General features: G+C 51.3%; 9 protein-coding genes across 9 annotated transcripts; 4 read left to right on the top strand and 5 right to left on the bottom strand.

Annotated features, from left to right (window-relative positions):
• Nucleotides 1-493: 493 nt before the first annotated feature.
• GT037_000625 (peptidase c14 caspase catalytic) lies at nucleotides 494-2091 on the top strand (the record flags this gene model as incomplete). The annotated part of the gene is made up of 6 exons (XM_038925672.1): nucleotides 494-621; nucleotides 671-767; nucleotides 827-1283; nucleotides 1337-1775; nucleotides 1841-2010; nucleotides 2066-2091. 6 exons carry the CDS (start codon nucleotides 494-496, stop codon nucleotides 2089-2091), a joined length of 1317 nt encoding a protein of 438 aa, XP_038791528.1.
• Nucleotides 2092-2524: 433 nt separating this feature from the next.
• On the bottom strand, nucleotides 2525-3448 carry GT037_000624 (uncharacterized protein; the record flags this gene model as incomplete). Its single annotated transcript, XM_038925671.1, has 1 exon — nucleotides 2525-3448. The coding sequence occupies one exon, from the start codon at nucleotides 3446-3448 to the stop codon at nucleotides 2525-2527; it is 924 nt and encodes a 307-aa protein (XP_038791527.1).
• A 1026-nt stretch (nucleotides 3449-4474) lies between these two features.
• GT037_000623 (60s ribosomal protein l29) lies at nucleotides 4475-5054 on the bottom strand (the record flags this gene model as incomplete). The annotated part of the gene is made up of 4 exons (XM_038925670.1): nucleotides 4475-4510; nucleotides 4567-4737; nucleotides 4785-4836; nucleotides 4891-5054. 4 exons carry the CDS (start codon nucleotides 5052-5054, stop codon nucleotides 4475-4477), a joined length of 423 nt encoding a protein of 140 aa, XP_038791526.1.
• A 1031-nt stretch (nucleotides 5055-6085) lies between these two features.
• On the top strand, nucleotides 6086-7883 carry GT037_000622 (mfs general substrate transporter; the record flags this gene model as incomplete). Its single annotated transcript, XM_038925669.1, has 7 exons — nucleotides 6086-6269; nucleotides 6319-6498; nucleotides 6546-6641; nucleotides 6694-6794; nucleotides 6841-6893; nucleotides 6958-7193; nucleotides 7264-7883. 7 exons carry the CDS (start codon nucleotides 6086-6088, stop codon nucleotides 7881-7883), a joined length of 1470 nt encoding a protein of 489 aa, XP_038791525.1.
• Nucleotides 7884-8037: 154 nt separating this feature from the next.
• On the bottom strand, nucleotides 8038-9048 carry GT037_000621 (uncharacterized protein; the record flags this gene model as incomplete). Its single annotated transcript, XM_038925668.1, has 1 exon — nucleotides 8038-9048. One exon carries the CDS (start codon nucleotides 9046-9048, stop codon nucleotides 8038-8040), a length of 1011 nt encoding a protein of 336 aa, XP_038791524.1.
• Nucleotides 9049-9801: 753 nt separating this feature from the next.
• Nucleotides 9802-12450, top strand: GT037_000620 (duf-domain-containing protein; the record flags this gene model as incomplete). The annotated part of the gene is made up of 4 exons (XM_038925667.1): nucleotides 9802-10471; nucleotides 10524-11395; nucleotides 11900-12081; nucleotides 12177-12450. 4 exons carry the CDS (start codon nucleotides 9802-9804, stop codon nucleotides 12448-12450), a joined length of 1998 nt encoding a protein of 665 aa, XP_038791523.1.
• A 131-nt stretch (nucleotides 12451-12581) lies between these two features.
• On the bottom strand, nucleotides 12582-13854 carry GT037_000619 (nad-binding protein; the record flags this gene model as incomplete). Its single annotated transcript, XM_038925666.1, has 2 exons — nucleotides 12582-13777; nucleotides 13824-13854. 2 exons carry the CDS (start codon nucleotides 13852-13854, stop codon nucleotides 12582-12584), a joined length of 1227 nt encoding a protein of 408 aa, XP_038791522.1.
• Nucleotides 13855-14700: 846 nt separating this feature from the next.
• On the bottom strand, nucleotides 14701-15090 carry GT037_000618 (uncharacterized protein; the record flags this gene model as incomplete). Its single annotated transcript, XM_038925665.1, has 3 exons — nucleotides 14701-14789; nucleotides 14840-14933; nucleotides 15061-15090. The coding sequence occupies 3 exons, from the start codon at nucleotides 15088-15090 to the stop codon at nucleotides 14701-14703; spliced, it is 213 nt and encodes a 70-aa protein (XP_038791521.1).
• Nucleotides 15091-15696: 606 nt separating this feature from the next.
• Nucleotides 15697-17118, top strand: GT037_000617 (tyrosine-protein phosphatase 2; the record flags this gene model as incomplete). The annotated part of the gene is made up of 1 exon (XM_038925664.1): nucleotides 15697-17118. The coding sequence occupies one exon, from the start codon at nucleotides 15697-15699 to the stop codon at nucleotides 17116-17118; it is 1422 nt and encodes a 473-aa protein (XP_038791520.1).
• Nucleotides 17119-20125: the final 3007 nt, after the last annotated feature.

Raw genomic sequence — 20125 nt, 5'->3', positions numbered from 1 at the left:
GACGGGAGATGCGGCACTGGGGACTCGTCGTGCCTTGGGCCTTTTCCGTCTTCTTTCATCTCCGTAGCGACTTATTTCCATCGTGCACGCCCCTAAATTGTCTGGATCCCCTACTGCTCCTAGAGATCCTCAGTCGTGTTGCCTATTGTCGAAATTGGTCTTGCCTACCCAGACATCTGGAGTCGAGTGAGATTTGAAGAGGCCCACGGGTTTGGAAGCTTGGATGCAATAGCTTTGTCAGAGTTCAGCCTTAGCCATCCTTACCAGCCAAACCCCGCGCTACTACCGCATCTCTCGACGTTACCGACGCACCGTCAGCCGCACTCTATTACAGGACTGACGACGGCTTTCTTTCGCGTCTTATTTGAAGCAGTGAAGAGCGCGCTCCCAAACGGGCATTTGATCTCCCATCGTTCACGGCTATTCGGCATCTCTGCCTGAACGCGCGCACTTTGGAAGAAGCCCCGACCTCAATCGCACACTGTAACTCGACATGTCCTACTATCCCGGCCAGCAATACCACGGCGGCGGTGGCTACGGCGCTCCTCCACCGCCTCAGAATGGCTATGGTGGCCCGCCTCCGCAAGGATACCCGCCTCCACAGCAGAACTACGGTGCTCCGTGAGTAGAGAATGACGAGTAATGCTCCACGGGTGCTGACGGATACCAGTCCTCCACAGCAATATGGATACCAGAGCCCGCAACCACCCTACAACAACAACTATGGTCAACCTACGCCGCCTCCGCAGCAGTATGGATACAACCAGGTACGCATATGGCATGCTGACAAGCAAATCATGGCTGGAGTAGAGGCTGATTTGCACAGGGACCACCACCACCACAGCAGTATGGCAACTACGGCGCACCACCTCCGCAACAACCTCCCCGTCCAGGCATGATGCCCACAGCCAACAGCAATCAATGGACACATGGAAACCACAACGCGCCCCCACCACCGCCCTCGGGCGCACAGAACTTCGGCCATGGCGCACCCAACGGCTATTCGTTTCAATACTCGGCATGCAATGGTCGACGGAAAGCCCTCCTGATCGGCATCAACTACTTCGGCCAACGAGGACAGCTTCGCGGTTGCATCAACGATGTAAAGAACATGAGCACCTACTTGAATGAGTTCTTTGGCTACAAGCGGGAGGACATGGTCACCTTGACCGACGACCAGCAGAACCCCATGAGCCAGCCGACTAAAGCCAACATCTTGAGAGCGATGCATTGGCTGGTCAAAGACGCAAGGCCAAACGACTCTTTGTTCTTCCACTACTCAGGTGCGCCTCTGCTTTTATACCGTGCTGCTTTCATCCATGCTAACTCACACTAGGCCACGGCGGTCAAACCAAGGATCTCGACGGCGACGAAGATGATGGCTACGACGAGGTCATCTATCCAGTGGATTTCCGCACGGCCGGTCACATTGTCGACGACGAGATGCACCGTATCATGGTCACACCCCTTCAGCCCGGTGTGCGACTCACCGCCATCTTCGATTCTTGTCATTCCGGCTCCGCCCTTGACCTGCCTTACCTCTACTCCACCCAAGGTGTGCTCAAGGAGCCCAACTTGGCCAAGGAAGCTGGTCAGGGTCTGTTGGGTATCGTGGCGAGCTATGCGCGTGGCGACATTGGCAGCATGATTGGTGGTGCCACAAGTCTGTTTAAGAAGGCAGTGAATGGAGATGAAGTGTACAAGAAGAACCTAAGAACGAAAACTAGCCCTGCGGACGTAATCATGTGGAGTGGATCCAAGGATACGCAGACTTCGTAAGTCTCTCCCCAACCCACCTCTAGATTTAATGTAGGCAATACTAATGCTGGACACTTTACAGGGCCGACGCAAGTATTGGTGGAGAAGCTACGGGAGCTATGTCTTGGGCTTTCATCTCTTCGCTCCGCAAGAATCCTAACCAAAGCTATGTACAACTGCTCAACAGCATCCGTGATGAGCTACAGGGCAAATATGACCAAAAGCCTCAATTGAGCTGCAGTCATCCGTTGAGTGAGTGCTTTCCCATACCTCGCTATGAACGGGAACGGCAAACTGATTGAAATAGATACCGATTTGCTGTACGTCATGTAGACGTGTTTTCTCCGCAGATGAGGCTATAATTCCGGATTTGGTCGTAAGGAATACTGTCTGACAGAGTGATACCATGACGCACCCATCCTTGGATGAAGAAGAAGTAGTAGTTGGGTGCAAAAATGCATTTGATCATGATCGAGTATAAAACTTCTTTTGTATATACTTGGGGACGAGATACGACGGCGTTTCGAACAGGTCATTTGCAGTCATTGGGATAGGGTGATCTTGGGGTAAAAGGATTCGTTGTTCATTGCCATAGGGTATCGAACTTTCTTGTCTATCAAAGCTCGTCGACATGTATCCCTCTTGTAGCGCCATCGCTATCCATTATCATCGTTAATCATGATGCAACCGTATACTTCTGTGGTTCTCAAAGAGGCCTCAGAGCACTCCCTCAAAAGGGTATCTTGACTTCTCACCTGCTCACACCCTAAACATCAGCCATCTCCTCATCAACCCAATCTCTCCAACTCCTCCACTCGCCCCAGCCCAACCCCACCTTCTTCCCCTGGTACCTCACAATCCTCAACGAAACCTTGTTCCAATCCGCCTTCTTGCCATTCCATCCAGCCTTCCTCATTAGACTAACCAGCGCTTCTTCCTTGGTCCACCCTTGTTCGCTCGCAACATCAGGCAGATACGTACTCCCGTAGCGTCTACCCTTTTCGTGGAAACTGATCCGCAAGCCATGTTTGCCAATCTCCCAATCCATGGCATCGTCAACAGGCTCAAAATCTGTGAGGAGAGTGACAGCACATTCGAGGGTTGGCAATTCGCGTGTGGTAATAGGCGAGAAACGCGTATCGTCGAACGCGGCCGTCAGCGCGTAGTCAGAGAGACCTTTCGTGAGTGGTTGTGCTTCAAAGGTCCCGATACAGCCCCGTAGTCGCTTGTCGCCAGAACGTGAGATTGTGTTCCACGTTACGAATAACGGATGCTCTTCTTCCTCCTCTTCCTCAGCTTCTTTGTCAGTCAAGTTTGTAGAACTGCTGCTCTGGCTTGTAAGACTGCTTGGTGTCTCGCTGCTAGGGCCACTGGGTGTCGAACTTGCGCTTTGCAGGCTTGAGGAGCTAGCTGACGAGGGAGGAGAGGCCAGGATGCGCGATATAGCGGCGGGTTTGTATGAGCCATCTGCTGATGCGGATACGGACGCAGACGCGGATGCAAGTGCGGCTTGTTCTGCTTGTTCTGCTTGTTCTGCTTCGGTCTCATCTTCGAGCTCAGAGGTTGTGGTGGGTTCCGAGTTATATTTCGCCCAGAGGTGCTCTACTTGGGCTAGAGTGAGAGAAGGACGCTTCTCGAGGCTTGCGACGAGGCTTTCGAAACAATATGCGCAGTGCGCTTGTGTAGCCATGGTGGGGTGTTGGAAGGACCGACGCTGACGTTCGATGGGAGCGAGTAGGCGGGGGTTTGAAGGGCTGGCTGGACGCACGGTCGGGGAGGACTAGATAGTGGAGAAAGAAGGATTGGAAATATGGCCTTTTGCAACATAAGACAGGAAAGAAGTATGACGGCTGAATCCGGGGTGTAGGGCTGCTAGCTGATCGGGTCGGGTTGCGGCAGGGCTGTGCAGTAACGTCAGGAACCGGAACGTCTCGGCCGACTTGCCTCCGCGGAGAGATTCCAAGAGCGTGACGATTGCCTGTCAATATATGGCGGTTGTGCACGCTGTCGCACCAATTCCGGAGGGCCGACGTAGTTACCACACAGAGAGAGAGTAATGTAACGGAGGTGGTGAGGCGCCAGAGATTACCCCGCCGATCCGGCAAATGGTACCTTGGGAAGGCGTCATCATCTGAAATGAACAAAAGAAGATGCACAATCTGGAGAGTAAAATGTTATTCATTGCGATACAACCGAATGTATACTATTTTGTGAGATACTATCTGCACAAGCTCCCTAAGAGATGCACCGAAAGTCCCAAAACTCTGATTCAACAGTTGGTATGTAACCCCATCTTCATGCACACGTACCTTACGGGGTAAAAGGTCGTGTGTTTGGTAATGATGGGGATGGTTGTTCTTGCCACGATAGATATTCCTTCAGCAGGTCGAGCATGGGAGAGCTCTGTTGCTGTACACACTAATGGCTGGGTTGAGGTTGGTGCCTCGTTGATCATGTCTCTCACTTACCTGAAGACGTTGCGAACGGTCAAACAGCCTAACACATCACTTGGACAGTCGCGCGCTGGTGGAACCGACCTGACTTTTCGACTTATTTCATTGCCACATTTCATGCCTGCGGTAGGCGTGAAGCCGCGTGCTCCAATCCCTTGAGTTCGAAGCTGTCATAGAAAGTCCGAATGCCATTGACGCCGACCAGATGTCTCATAAAGGAATCGAAAACCGCCATCGTCGCTCGCTCGTAATCGTATCGTCCTTTATGCCGCGTCGCGCTTGCCCTCCTTGACCTCCTTCTGTATAGTTGTTAGCGAGCCGCGTTTCCGTGTAGGAGTGAGCCGTCAGTACGCACCAGAGCGCGCATGGTGCCGTGAAGAGCATGCCTGTGGTTCCTCCTGAACTTGGGGTCGGTTCCCTTGAGCGAGGGGTAACGGTGGGTCTTGGGCTTCTTGATACTGCATTGCCATTGTATCAGCTTTTGGTTCTCAACAACGCATTCACGATCCTTCGCGTTGTAGATGGACTATCCGCGGATTCATGGCGCGTGCGATGGAGGAGGGTGATGCGTACCCGTTTCGGTGGTTCTTCTTGGACTGGTTGTGCTGGGACGAGTTCTTGGATTCTGCACAGTTGCATTAATATCTTGGCAGTAACAAGTGACTTGTTGTAGACGTACTGGCCATGGCGACGGTTGTTGTTGTCGATTTGGCTTTGTTGTATTGTCGAAGAGCTGATGTCGGAACTGGTCGAATTTGCGCTCTGTCTGTGGTCACCAGTAAGCGAGTAGTTACTGGCGCTAGTGCGTCTTGGTGCATAATCCCTGGCCCTGGCTTTGCACATCTCGCGCCATCACCATCACCATCATCATCGCCGCATCCAAGCTATGATCAACGCTTCCTACTAGTATCTACAAAGCGACTACACATATTTCATGGAGTGGTGGCCATAATACCACTCGTGCGGGCCTCGCGTTGTCGTCGCATCACCTTCTACTTCAGCGAGCACCACGGAAACGATGCCGTGACTAGCAGACACTCGCCCATCTCGTAAGGTGGTCTCATGAACAAGTCGGGTTCTTGAAAACCTATCAGGCTGTACAGGTATGTTCATGGATGTAGTGTTGACGTCTACGTTCTGTCTATCCAAATTGGCGTATGCCATCCATCTTCATCGTCTAGTGCCATCCTTGTTCGTAGATTCTTCGTCACTACCTTCTACCCAACCCATGGCATCCGGACATATCGTAGACCACATCTCTGAACACTGTGGAAGAGCCGTGTATTGCGAAAACGCCCAGAGTGCAGTCCCGACGTACCGCACCTGTCGTATGCAGAGGCTCAACTCTATCGAGTCGGCCCGCGACCATACTAAACACTAAAGGTATGCAATATGTTATGTGTTCTACTATGTTAGTGCAAAACACTGCGTATACTTCTAGAGTATACTAAAATGTAGGGTTGACACAGGTGTTGGGTCAATTCAATAAAAAGAGCTCCTTCACACGTGCTGTCTCAGCTGCGGCACTATTGTTTCCTTTGTCGCTTTGCCCTACCAACATTTCAAGTCATGCAAAGCTAGTCACCACTTTGACGTATCATGGCTTGTCCTTTGACGATCAGCGGAAAACGTGCGGCACTGTTCCATCACTTGGCTTGCTTCTTCCCCGCAAAGCGGAAGCGTAGCCGTTCACCGGGTGTTCAAGTCGGCGAAAGGCGACCTAATCTGATTGGCTACAACCATCAAGTTTCGTACACCCTTACTGATGTAAGAGGAATTGCATGCAGCTACAAAGCGCCTGTCACACAAGCATTACTACTATTTATCCTGCAACCCAAGTCTTAGCAAGCGCCGCGTCCTCTACCAAATCAACCATGGCGAATCTAGCGGAGAAACCATCGAGTTTGCCAGACAATAAGATCGAGATCATCAACGATACCCATGGAAATAACATAGACCCAATCGCTGAGAAGAAGCTACTTCTCAAGTGCGACCTTCGCGTTCTTCCGCCCCTCTTTGTCCTGTTTCTCTTAGCGTTTCTGGATCGTGTCAACATCGGTACAGTGATCCATTTCTAGTAACGTGTTCACTGCGCTAACATGCCTAGGCAATGCGAAGATACAAGGACTAGTAGAAGACCTGGACATGACAGGACCGCTGGCTTATCGCTATAATATCGCTTTATTCATATTCTTCGTTCCTTACATCCTTTTCGAGGTACCGTCAAACTTGATATTGAAGAAGCTCAAGCCTTCAACATGGCTAAGCTTGATCATGGTACTCTGGGGTGAGTTCTGATTATCTTTGTATATGTGTCATACTAATGATTATCAGGCCTCTCAACCATCGGGATGGGACTCGTGAACAATTTTGAAGGCTTGGTAGCCATGCGCATTCTGCTAGGCTTCTTTGAGGCAGGATTGTTTCCTGGTGTGTGATAGATTTACATTAGGACATGAGCTTCAAAACTAAACTTGCATAGGTTGTGTGTACCTCATCTCGATGTACTACAAGCGTTATGAGCTACAATGGCGCCTCACACTGTTCTTTACTGCAAGCATCATCGCCGGCGCTTTTGGAGGTGTAGGTATTCCCGCGTCACTTTGCGGCTCAGACTGACTTTCCCCAGCTCCTCGCATTTGCTATTGCTAAGATGGACGGCATTGCAGGCTATGGAGGATGGTAAGAACCCAAATCTACCAAATATATGCGGGGCAGACACTAACTCTGCAAATCAACGATATAGGCGGTGGATTTTCATTATAGAAGGTATAATCACAGTTGTGGCTGGTGTTGTTACAAAGTTCTGGGTCACAGACTGGCCCGAACAGGCAAAGTTCCTCAACGAGGAAGAGAGAGCTCTTCTCATAGCACGACTCAGTGCCGATACCGGTGATGCTGTGATGAATAGGCTGGACAAGAGAGCAGCGAAGAGGATATTTTCCGACCCTAAAATTTACCTGGGAACAGCTGCATATTTCGGTAAGGACCTTTGCTGTTCACTCCATCTACCTCTGCAGACATATGCTGACCATACACCCCCACGTGTAAGGAATTGTGAATACTGGCTATGCTGGGTCTTTCTTCACCCCAACAATTGTCAAAGAACTCGGCTACACCTCCGCCGCCGCCCAAGTACGGTCGATTCCCATCTTTGTGGTAGCGACTATCACTGCGGTCATCACGGCATGGCTGACCGATCGCCTCCGCCATCGCTACTGGTTTTGTATCTTCGGTCTCGTCGTCGCATCGATTGGGTACATCATGCTTCTTGCGCAAGGCAACCTCTCAGCTGGCGTCAAGTACTTTGCCCTCTTTCTCATTGTACCGGGTGGTTACATCACTCAGCCTGTTGTGCTCGTTTGGATGTCCAACCTTGTATCTGGACACTACAAGCGATCCGTCAGTTCTGCGATGCAAGTTGGGTTCGGAAACCTAGGAGGCATCGTGGCGAGCAACATCTTTTTGCAGAGTGAAATGCCGACATATCCGACAGGGTACGGAGTGAGTTTGGGTATGTTGTGGATTTGTGCATCGGCTTGCACGGCACTTTTCTTCATGGTAAAGTGGGAAAATGCGAAGAGGGAGAGGGGTGAGCGGGATGGGAGGCTGCAGGAGGTAGATGCCGATAATTTGGGTGATGACCACCCAATGTTCAGGCTCACGTCTTGAATTAAGGATGCGCGAGTTCAAGTCACTTTTATCAGCGATACACCCATCAGGTTTGCATTGAACAGAGTGAGCAGAGCGATGAATATGGCGTCCAGCGAGCATGTGTTCGGCGTCCTGTATGAATCCTCTGATTCGCGTGATGCGGATGTCATTCCTATAGTATCTGCCAGTCTTTGTCGGTGTCCATAGGACTCATTGCGGCGTCGGTCCAACCATCTTCGGATTCATGCCCAAGTTCGGTATCGGATTTGTCGACCTGGGAGGAAGGTGCCTCGTGAAACTCATCATCACTCGTTGACTTATCTCCTGCCGTGCCAAGCTCTTTGTGTAGAGCCTCATGAGCATCGTCTTGTTTATCCAAATTGTCTTCTTGAGTCTTATCGTCTTGAATTTCCTCAACGAACGTCTCTGACCGTGTTCTGTGCGGTACCGCACTCATATCTGCCAAGAACATCCTAGAATCATCGTATTCTCTAGTCTCTTCATTCCACTGGTTGCATCGAACGGCAATAATGACATCTTCTCTGTGTAGAAGGACACTGAACTCGCTCGCCGCACTGTAAAGTTTCATCTCATCATCCCAGATGTTGAGGTGCAGCATCTTGAATCCTGGTAAGTGTTGCAAGATGTATCCGCTTAGCTCCGAGTATGCTCTCCTAGTCGCAGCGTCGGAAGCATCTTCTTCGTAGGGTTGGACTAGAAGGGATAGACATGAGACATGTTGGCGGGCTGATACGCTGATGCTCTCCAACCACTTGTGTGTAGCATATGCCTGGTACCGTCCCCGCGGGCAAGGGCCTGTGAGGAAAAGGAAGTTCCGACTTCCATATGCTATTGGCTCCGCATCGTCGTGAATCTCATCCCGTCGGTCCTTCTCCTCTTTTGTCGCAGGCCTTAGCATATTGATTGGCCCGTGAGGGGCTTGTAATACCCATAGCTCTTCATGTCCTGTTTTGAAGCGGAGTTCGGGACCTGCACAACTGTAGCGGGTGTAGATGTGACCTGGCTCGTTTTCGTCTTGCGAAAGGAGATTGTATCTTGGACAACGGCAAATATCGATCTGGGTGTGTCCGACAAAAGTGGTGTTACTGGGATTCTCAAGATAAGGCCAATCCAGAGTGTAATTGAACGTCGTTACATCATCTGGTGTTGAGGGATGTGGCATTGATTGGATTGGGCTTTGGTACATAGCATCGGCTTGAGGAAAGGCTCCTGATCTCAGATGCGTGGTGATTGGATAGTACAAGTTCCGACTGAACTTAAGACTCCCTTACTGCAATACGATGTTGCCGCCCAAGTCAAAAGAAGGGAAGCAAGGGAGGTGGTGGTTGAATTCGGTTCACTTCCTTACTTTTTCGTCAAATTGCCCAAGCACGAGGCTGTTAATAGGTCATAATGCATACCGCTATTCTCACTACGCCGGAAATACCAGGCACGCCATAGGAGAGTCTGGCTAAGAATAGGCGAACGCGTTGACACAGCTGAGTACGAGACGGCGAGAGGAAACCAAAGACAGGTGTGGGGTAGGTCAGCGAAGGTGGTGGTGGTGGTGGTGTTGTCGGTGAAGTACATCAGAGCTCAGAAATGGGCATGGCGGGTGAGACGTGCATATAGGAGCTATTTGTGGGGTCCGGTGAACGACAAGCACATGTATGAGGTGAGGGCCTGGCACGGATAGTGCACTTCCGCGCATCTTGTTTATGCAGAGGTGTGTCTAGAGGCGAAATGGTAGTCAGACAAGCGTGGAGTCGATGATCCGGTGTCGATGACAGCGCAGCAACGTCATTGGTCCATGCGTGATGGATCACCTGGGTAAGCGTCACGATCACAGAGCCTCGCGACATGCGCGCCTCTGTTGACGCGCCATGTCATAACAAACAACAATCCGCTGTGTGGATGACCCTCGCCCGCTGTCTTGATGGCCGAGACTGGGAACGCTGAGCCCAGCTCGCCCACGACGCCGACGCAGGAGAGCAGCAATGGTTCGGCCAAGTCGATGACAGGGGAGCCGATTGAGCAGCAGGACTTTGCCAATCCGACGCTCAGTATAATACGAAGCTTCTCGCGCAGCACCTCTACAGGCTCGCTGGCGTCAAAAGAAGAAGCCCCGCCGCCACTGCCACCACGACCCGGACTCGGTCTGCTATCCCGACCCTCGACGTCGCACTCTACAGCGCCCGGGAGACCACAGCTCCTTTCCAAAGCCACCACACAGCTGTCCGTGGCGAGGACACAGGCATTTGCCACAGACGCCAAAGATGAGTCGCCAACGTCCTCTGGGCCCAAGCCGCGCGACGTCGTGGGCGCAAACCTAGGCTCTCATAACCTTAGCGACGCCGACGACAGCGCGAGCATACGCAGCTATGCGCCAACGATAGAGGCAGCAGGGTACCAGGAGAGCATACTGGGCGAAGTCATGGGCCAGGTTGAAAAGTCGGAGCAAGAGAAGTCGCTGCTCAGGACATTGCGTCACAAATTCGTCGATGCCGAAGCGCAGGGCATGTTTCCCCCAGATCCGCATTTCGAGGCAGCTTTCCATCGCGAGTTTGACGACGTCGACGACATGGCTATGGATGGATCGAACGAAGGTCAGACGCATGGCATGTACCTAGACGTAGCTCTTACTGATGTAGTCAATAGAAGCCGTGATGCACCAGTGGCGCGCAAAGCTCAAGCATTTCCTCATCCTCTCGAGTGCCGGCAAACCTATATACAGCCGACACGGTGACGACCAGCTCATCACAAACTACATCGGCGTCGTACAGACCATCATATCCTTCTACCAATCCACAAACGATACATTGAGAGGTTTCACAGCGGGACATGTACGCTTCGTCGTCATGTCAAAGGGCCCGCTCAACCTGGTCGCCATTACACGGCTTCCAGAGAGCGACTCTCAGCTTCGGTCGCAGCTGGAAGCACTCTACATGCAGATCCTATCCACCCTTACCCTTCCTAGTATGGAGCGCATGTTTGCTGTACGCGCCAATTACGATCTCCGTAGACCGCTGCAGGGCACGGAGACGCTACTATCAGCACTTGCAGATGGCTTCACAAGAGGCTCACCATCGACATTGCTCTCCGCTCTCGAATGTCTCAAGCTTCGCAAATCCCACCGCACCACCATCAACAACACCCTCCTGAAAACCCGCTCCGAAAACCTGCTCTACGGTCTCTTGGTAGCATCCGGGAAGCTCGTGTCCGTTGTCCGACCCAAGAAACACAGTCTACACCCCGGCGACCTCCACCTGATCTTCAACATGCTCTTCGAAGCTGGCAGCGTCAAGGCTGGGGGTGGAGAAAACTGGATCCCACTATGCTTACCAGGCTTCAACAACACCGGTTACTTGTACATGTACGTCAGCTTCCTCAACCTAGAACATCCAACGGAGCAGATGCAAGAGCGACCTCGCACGAGCGACGGCGCGGACGATGAGGTCGCGGTTCTCCTGATCAGTGCGGAGAAGGAAAGCTTCTTCGAGCTTAGACGTATGAGGGATGATTTAGTCGAGGTAGGCTCACCCGGTTTCCTTACACTCCTTTACAAAGTCTCCTTAATGTCCAGGATGCCGGGATGGTACATCAGGACGCGTGGATCGTTGGTCAAGTGGTCTCTCCGTGCCGTCCCACGACGTTGTCCCGTGCCTTGAGATTATGCCATCGAACCATGTGGGCTCGCACGGAATCGGAGGGTAAAATCCCTCATTTTTCGGCCTTCTCTCATGGGTTCTTATGGGGTTATTCCCGTATACTATATTGTACATCTGCCGTACAAGGCTCACGGGCCACCGTTGCCATTCGGCTTCGGACGTGAACAGCTCCGATGCTCCTTGTCGTACCTCCGCCTCGGGTTCCGTGTCTCCCCTACCTTTCGCCCCGTTCTCACATCCCCTCGGCCTTTCGGCCGTACCGCTCGTCTGGTTCGTGTTCGACCAGGATTACCTGAGAGTAGAGAGACGCACAGAGAATCGCACTAGTTAGATGTATTTTTTTTTTGCTAACGGGTATTTCCGCAGAACTTGCAGCGCAATGGATCCATTGAGGCTATACGTACAGCGGTCCAGCAAGGGCGTCCCACTTGCACGGATATCGTGCCCGGGAGTCCGTTGAGACACTTTCTATACAAGTCAAGGGGTAACGTGCAGTTTACCATGCCGTGTTACACACCGTATTTTGAAGGTGACTTGGAAAGGAGACGGTATGTGGCTCTTTGTATCCATGATCTTACCATTCTTTTCCCCTTGGCACTATCCCGCTTTGCATGATTCGTTTTCGTCATGTACTATCACCAAGACGCCTTGCTAATACTCATCTTTTGTCTAGATTGATCAACCTCTACAGCAAACTCCATAGTAACGTGCACAACAAGCCATCAACGCTCAAGGTGCATCACGAGACGAACACGACGTGTATAGCATTGGCGTGGAGTACACCGCTGTTTGAATTATATGCTGTTGCACCGGCCAATACATCAAGGGCTGCGCTGGCGCAGAGTGCGAATAAAGTCATTCAGTGGGTGCGACGAGAAGAAGAGAGGGTATTCATTATAGGAGGCGCTGTATTCTAATAGATGATCCATGCAAGGTAAGAAGAACCACGGTGCTATAATGCCCATCAATGCAAGAAATCATAAGAGTGTGTGTAATACACATTGTGTCATTCTTCTTATCGTACCTGTGGTTCGAACAACCATCTTAGCTAAGCTTTTGGCAAGACACCGGCTCCCTTCATTTGCTCAAACACATCTTTCAAACTCGCCCACGTATCCCTATACCCTGTCCAACCGCACTCCCTCGCCTTACTCATACTAATCACCAGATCGAAACTGCGTCCCAACACGAAGCCCAGGAAAGCCCAAGTCGCTTTGTCGAAGATGTCCTTATCCAGGCCTTTGCGCTTGGCAAAGCTTTCCCACGCACCCTTGACATCAGCACGTTGCGACCACTTGACCAGATCAATTTGCTGCTCCACAACACTCTTCTGCAGTACCGGCGTTCCCTGAATGCCAATCTCGTTTGCTACCACACTAATGGGGGGTTCGGGCGCCATATCCGTGGCACTCGACATGTCCCCACCGCTACTATGTGCACCCTCGAACTGATTGCGTTTGACGCTGCCACCAAAATACTCGACGACTTTAGGCCAAAGGTTCTGCCAGCTCTCCACATCACCGTTGACGACGTTGAAAGCCTGGTTTGCAGCGCGTGGCTCGAGAGCAGCCCAGTTACAGAACTCAGCGTGGAGTTTGGAAGATGTGAAGGAATCGAATTTTGTGTAAAATGCAGGGGAACCAGGGAAAGTAAGGCCATCATTACCAGAGAGTTCCTTGGATACGAGGGCGTAGAGAGCGATGGCAGTGGAAAGATTCATAAAGTTTCCCATGGCAAAGCCAATGACGTCGTTGGGATAAGTCGCAACCCATTCTTTAGAATGTTTCTTGCAGAAGTCGTGCAGGATATTTTGCTGGTTATAATAAAAGTTTGGGGGCCACTTGGATGTATCAGTGAGCCAGGGAGCATCTTCTGTCATGGGCTGTTTAGGCATTCCCAAGTGGACACCGTATTGCTTTGCGCCACATACTAGGATGATTCGCTTGACATCTGAGATTGCCCCCGTCTTTTCAAGGGCGGACAGGAAGTTGGACAGCATGTGGCCGTTGACTTCCCAAGCGTCGTCTTCCTTGTCTTGAGCCAGGTAGGCGGCAAAGAAGATGTACTCTCCGCGTACACTTTTGAGGTCATTGGCCATGTCATCAGGAGAGGACTGTAGGTCGATGTGATTGTGGATGACGTTGGCGGAATAGTCTTCCTTCTTACTGCGGGAAAGGGCATGAATGGTCGGCCATTGTTGGCGGTGTTGGCTGAGTTCTGAGACAATCTCACGGCCCAGGATGCCTGGGTTCGTTAGTTCAGAAATCGATGAAGCGAGAGTGATAAGTACCAGTGGCGCCGGTTACTATTGCAGAGGGCATTTTGCAGCGTGGCTGTTGTATGTCTTGGTTGTTGTCTAAGTAGACGCTGGAAGAGGTACTGCTATAAGAGGGCGACTGTGACCATGCATGACGTAAGGATGCTTTCATGGAGGTATGTCACAACCCAACCTCATGGATAAGCGTCCACCTGGTAAGATAGTAGATCTGAAATGGTGATGCGTCTCCGGCTAGTCCATTCGAGGACTTGCATCAATGCGGTAATGTGTCAGTCACAAATGTGTACCGTAATCGCGGGATCCAATCGTCATGGAGGGTGCTCGGTGGATGCTTGGTAGATACTTTGCAGCTACCCGAGTCGGCTGGGGATATTTTTATTGTGAAGAAAGCGCTACGAAATTTGATTGGCGTCGCCGGATTAGAGTACATGACGGTAGCAGAATACCATGATCAACGCAGGACTACATGAACCCACGAACTCAACGTTCACATATTCAGTGCCTCAACCCCCAAACGGATGTTGTTTCCTTTTGCCGTGTGTTTCGGTACAGCCCGCAGCTCTCTTGTCGGGCTAGAACAAAGTGAAGCCAATACGACCTAGCAGGAAATGTAGTGAATGAAGAGCACTGCATGCTCAGCCCACCCAGCTCTCACATGGATTTGCGTGTCTGGCAGACGTGCTTTCCAGCCCTCTAGTGTCCTTGTTCCTCGAAGGCGCCCCATGGTTTACATGTTTCGTGGGTGGCGCTTGCCGCAGAACGTTTGGCCGTTGTGTTCCCATGTCATGCCTGACAGTTGCCACGTGGCGCGGGTATGCAACGTAACCGTCATGCGTTTCGTATGTGTGGATGAATTGAGTGGAGAGGGCGACGTGAACCGAAGGCGCTTTCACTTGGGAGGACGCTTTTGCCATGTGAGCTCCCGGAATTGATTCTTGACCTCATCCTTGAAGTGGTCAAGCGATGATGGGCCCGTGCCTACAGTGTGTTAGCAGCCGCAGTTTTGATCCGATGGGACAAAGACATACGGCCTTGGCCATTCTTCTGCTCAAAGTCTGGCAGCCTGTTGATCTTTCGATAGGCCTTTTGCACGGCGCGATTGAATCCCGGGGATCGGATGAGCTTGGAAGAGTCAGCAACTGGAGCGGTGTGTGGCAGCAAAGGGATTATCGACGTGCCTTTGCGACGGCCCAAGCCTGTTCCGAGCTGTCAGTTTGATATGTCTGTTTCGTTTGGACATGGCACATACCTCGAAGAGTGCGAACCAAGGTGCAACCATGGCGTATTCAATGTGACATTCACAGATGGCAGGCGTTGGGTTTGTTGGCCGAGGGAGGATAGTGGCGACGGCGTGCGATGGACAGGGAATAGGCCTGCCAGCAATTGTGACACGACGACGGCGCCTGACGTTTGGAAGTGGATCCCCGCTCCAGCAATTGTTTCCTCTACTGTGCTACAAAGTGCTGCGCTCCAGACATGACATGTATATCACTTGGCCCACGGCTACATTTCTCCATGCGTCGCTGACACCCCCGCCAGCAGCTCCACTTGGCTCGACCTGGTTCTTGGACACTACACTACTACCATCGCAGCAGACATCGACCTAGGGAGGCCCCGGACCCCCACGAGTAGTCGCACACGTGTCAGTGGAGGCATAACATCTGCCGCACTCCACTCTCCAGCCTATCTTTCCTTTCTTGGGCGCGCCACGACCTGCACCTAACCGTCGCCCGTCACCATTCCGTCTTCAAACTTTGCTGTCCCTCCATTGCCAGAAGCCGAATCATCCCACCACATCGCCGCAAACTTGTTCAAACTGCATAAACTCCGCGCCCTCCGGCGCAAGGCGAAGCTCAAGGGCGTCCTCGTCAGGACCGACCCAGCCATGGCCACGGCCGGCGTTCCCATTTCCCCCTCGTCGTCCAAGCGCTCCCGTAGCAAGGACAGCACGCGATCAGTCACCACCTCGTCCCTCAACACGCCCGCCGCCAACACGCCCTCTGCAAGCACCAGCAGTCTCGTCATCAACTCGTCCGTCACAAGCACCCCACCCACAGGCCATGCACATGGCCACGATGCTGTTCCGTATCCCGCCTTCCTCACGTCGCCCAAGGACATTCACACCAAATGGAATCGCTTGGAGATGGCCCAGGTGGAGCGCCTGAGGGACAGCGCCCAGGCCGGTGCTTCGGAAGAGGCTCCCAAGTGGGCGAGGTGCTTCGGCGAGGATTATGCCAACCGGAATCGCTACATCAACGTTGACCCATACCAATCCAACAGAGTCCACCTTGAGGTACCAGACGGCCATTTCGACTACATCAATGCCTCGCCCATAGTGCTCGAGACGACAAAGTCTGCGACCGAGCTCAAGTACATTGCAACACAAGGACCCAAAGCTGACAGCTGGTCGCACATCTGGCGCATGATCTGGAAGGAGAACCAGTCGCCCGCAGTCATTGTAATGCTGACCCAGACCCACGAGGCGAACCGAGAGAAATGCTACCCCTACTACCCGCAATCCTTGTCCAATCCAGATATGCGCATCAACGAGCACGACGAGTTTCAAGACGGCTTCATACACAATCTCCACTTGGCCTCGTACACGACAGACCAAGAGGCTAGGACACAAGTAAGGGAAATCGACATGACAACAGATGATGGCAGTGAGTCGAAAAAAATCTGGCATCTGCTCTTTGCTGGCTGGCCTGATTTCTCCGTGCCTGAAGGCGACGATCGCGCTGGTATGCTGAAGCTAGTGGATATATCGCGGTCCAAGAACACGGACAATTCGACCAACCCACGAATCGTTCACTGCAGTGCAGGTATCGGCCGCAGCGGAACCTTTATTGCGCTCGATTGGCTCATGCAGGAGCTCCAAGAGGGCGCATTGGACCATGTACCTGACGACGAAGATCCCATATTAAAGGTTGTCGAGATGCTCAGAGACCAGCGAGCTGGTATGGTTCAGTCCAAGGTTCAGTTTCTCTTCATCTACGATGTCCTCCGTGAGCAATGGTGCGAACGGTGGATCTCTCAGCATCCGGACGAAGCAAACCGACTCGGGCTCGCCACTGCAGCAGCTCCTTCTGAAGGTGTAGAAATTACTTCTGACAATGAGCAACCTGCACTCAAGCGCCAGAAATCGATACACAATAGCGAAGCCGCCGAGAGCCTCCAGCTCCCACTACTAGCATCACGACCGTCGAGTTCACGGGGCGCTTCGAGTTCACCAGCGCCAGACGCACGCGCACAGTTAGAGGCTGAACTTCAGGAGGCCGACCTGGAGTACGAGAAGGGCAAGACTTAGTGGTTTTTACCAAGACCTCGTCGGACGCACATCAAGGTGTCATCATGGATTTCATCTTCAGTCGTCCATTCATATCATACCTTCGATATTGTCCCGCCTTTTGATCCTGGCACTCCGCCTATGATCGTGGTTACTGGCGTGGACAGCGATATTGAGCAGCAGGACGGTGCTGTCGATCTTGAAGCAAACGATCAACCCCCTGCTTACAGTCGCGCACCCCCTGAAATCACCTCGCTAGATTCACGTCCTGTTTTCGCGTACGTATGCGGCCCTCAACATATCGTTTTGTTGACAATGGGTATTATTTCGGTCTTGGTTGTTGGCTTTATGTTTGTGTACTGGGATGCTCTAGATAGAGTTTAATTGTGTATGTTTTTTTTTCATGTAGGGAAGCGGGAAGCATAGCGTTGCGAAATACCCCTTGAATTGGGTCGGTTTGGTTTCGGTCACTGCGGCGGTAAGCAAAGCGAAAGCAATTTAGCCTACATTTCGCCTTCATTATGGGTAATTTCAGACTCCCATTGTCCGCTGTCTTTTTGGTCTCTGTATTCGTCTTTGGTCAGTGATGCTGTTCTCATTCGCCTGCTGCTTAGCACTACTAACAAGTTCACGTTTTCTCATATACCTCAATCCAAAGAACACCCTAAAGATATTTTTTAGAACTACAGGTGAGAGACCTGAATAACATAGACATTGGTATGCCCTAGAGTATGTTTTTGAATACTCCGTGTCGAACGGGGTAACTACCTATACCTGTCTTCTTACGAAACACAACTACGGTCAAACATTAGGGCTTACTTGCTCGACTGGCTCCCAACGTCGCTCCGCTCCCGGAAATCTAGACTCCCGGACAAAGATCTACCATGTTCAGTCAACAGGATTGCCCAAGAAATGCTGATGTATTGTAAAGCATGCACATGTACCCGGTACAGTATCCACATTACCCCGGATTACTATCTCGCATTCCCACTCCAATGTTTTCTTAGTAAGGACCACGGAATAGTTCCGTGTCGGACTCCCCGTTGCTTGCTCAGCTTCATGACTCATGCTGGCTCGCAGGTAGATGAGCTGCTTTGTGGAACAACCTGCTCATCGAATATACTTGCGTCCGTCCGCTTTCTACACAGAACAATCCGTGTCGTAAAGGCAGTCGCTGGACTGCACATCCATTTGCGGAACGACAAGACACTGTGAGTAACGCTAGAGTGTGCCGTGGCGTTGGGCTAGATGAGAAATGGACCTTAGTATTCAAGACGTGGATCTCTTTCAGCTCGAGTCGCCTCAAGTAGCTGATACACGCCACTCCAATTAACCTTACATACTGACCGACTGGCTAACTCACCAGCTGCCCATTCGTCTACCTATCTACGCGTCCTACTACTAAGCAGCCACAAGATTGCTGTTTCGCACCTCCAGCCATGTCATCAATTCCATACAGCCATCTCACCCTCCAAAAGACTAGCAGTCAGGACGTGTCATCTTGCTCTACAGTGGAGCGACTTGGCGAAAGATGATGACCTCGACTTGGATTCAGGTTGCTGTCTGTCTCGCTTATCGTGAGTTGTTCATGGCTGATTGGTTCGCGTTGTTTCTTGCGGGAAGTGCACGATCGGTGTGGGGAGCGGGCGCATGTAAGCTTACTTGCGCGGGGTTTTCAAGAGTTTCTGGGTCTGAGCATGTACTGCATGTTGTTTGATATGATATCGTTGGTTTGAAGGCTATGCTTTGCTGGAATATGCTGTCGTCTTGATTTCCATGCCTGTGGGCATGATGATGTGCTAGTGCCGGGCTAAGATGAAGGGGAAACTTTTTCGGCGGACCCAAATTGATATTCGGCTGACCCCAAAAAGATCAGATGAGATGAAAGATCGGATGACCCAAATTGAGCCGTGAGTGAGCCGTAAGAAACACCTACTACGATTAACACCTTAAAAAATTATTACCTAATTAGGCAAATACCTAGTAAAAGATTGCTTCTATCCGATCTTTCTTAGTAAAGGATAGCTTTTATCTGATCTTTTTTAGGGGAGGTAAAGATTCCTGTACGTTCTAGGTAGCGGTTTGCTTTCATCTCATAATCTAGGGGTAATATTTTAGGTACCTAGTTGCTTCCATCTAATCTTAGATCTCTATTTAGCCGATTGCTTTCATCTCATCTAATCTTTTTGGGGTCAGCCGAATATCAATTTGGGTCCGCCGAAAAAGTTTCCCCAAGATGAAGTGTTATAAAATACATAAATCTCTATTGCTGCTCCGTGCTTCTCGATTTAGGTGTGCAGAATTCTTGGGCACTCTATGTCCTATCATCGTATCGTTTCCAATACACGGATGCACATTTGATGCACGTCTTGCGAATAGTGCCAAGTTTCGCCGCTCTATCTGATTCACATCTTACCTCAGCGTTTGCACATTGAAAAACATAGTTTTGACTGCATGCCTTTTGAAACCAGGCTCCCAGTGCGAAGTGGAGCTTTACTGCTGAGGCGGGATTTTAGTCTAGGTCATCGTCGGGGATAAGTTCCCGTAGTGGCGAGCTCAGAAATGGGGGTTGTGACGTTATCTTGACTCTAGGAGTAAGGATCATTTTCACTACCTAGTCGCACATCGTCAAGCGGCAGTCGTTGGAGGAAAGATCTGCCACAGGCCAGATGAACGTCGTAATCCTTTGCTTTATTGGGGAGCGGTGTCAAAGCCGCGAAGTAAGGGCTGATTGATGATCGTAAAGAGGCGATACTTGAGCACGTGGTGCGTGGTAGTGGCTGGAGATCGAGAGTATCGAGACGTTTTGTAGAGATCGATGAGATGACATCCCGAAAGATGCGACATGAGGCCGATACTCATCGGACTACGTTGGTGATCGACAGATTGACACGACGTTTGAGTTGGTCAGGGGGACCGTATCACAGGCTATGTTCCTTGAATACAGACATTAAGATTCAGCCGCATCTGTATATCGATGTTCTGTGATAGCCGTTTAACAACACTAACAATTGCTGATTCGCTGTGG

This window comes from Alternaria burnsii, assembly GCF_013036055.1.
Source record: "Alternaria burnsii strain CBS107.38 chromosome Unknown 705, whole genome shotgun sequence".
NCBI classification, from domain to species: Eukaryota; Fungi; Ascomycota; class Dothideomycetes; order Pleosporales; family Pleosporaceae; genus Alternaria; species Alternaria burnsii.
Note: the sequence above shows the minus strand (reverse complement) of the source record. Positions and strands in the feature narration are given on the sequence as shown.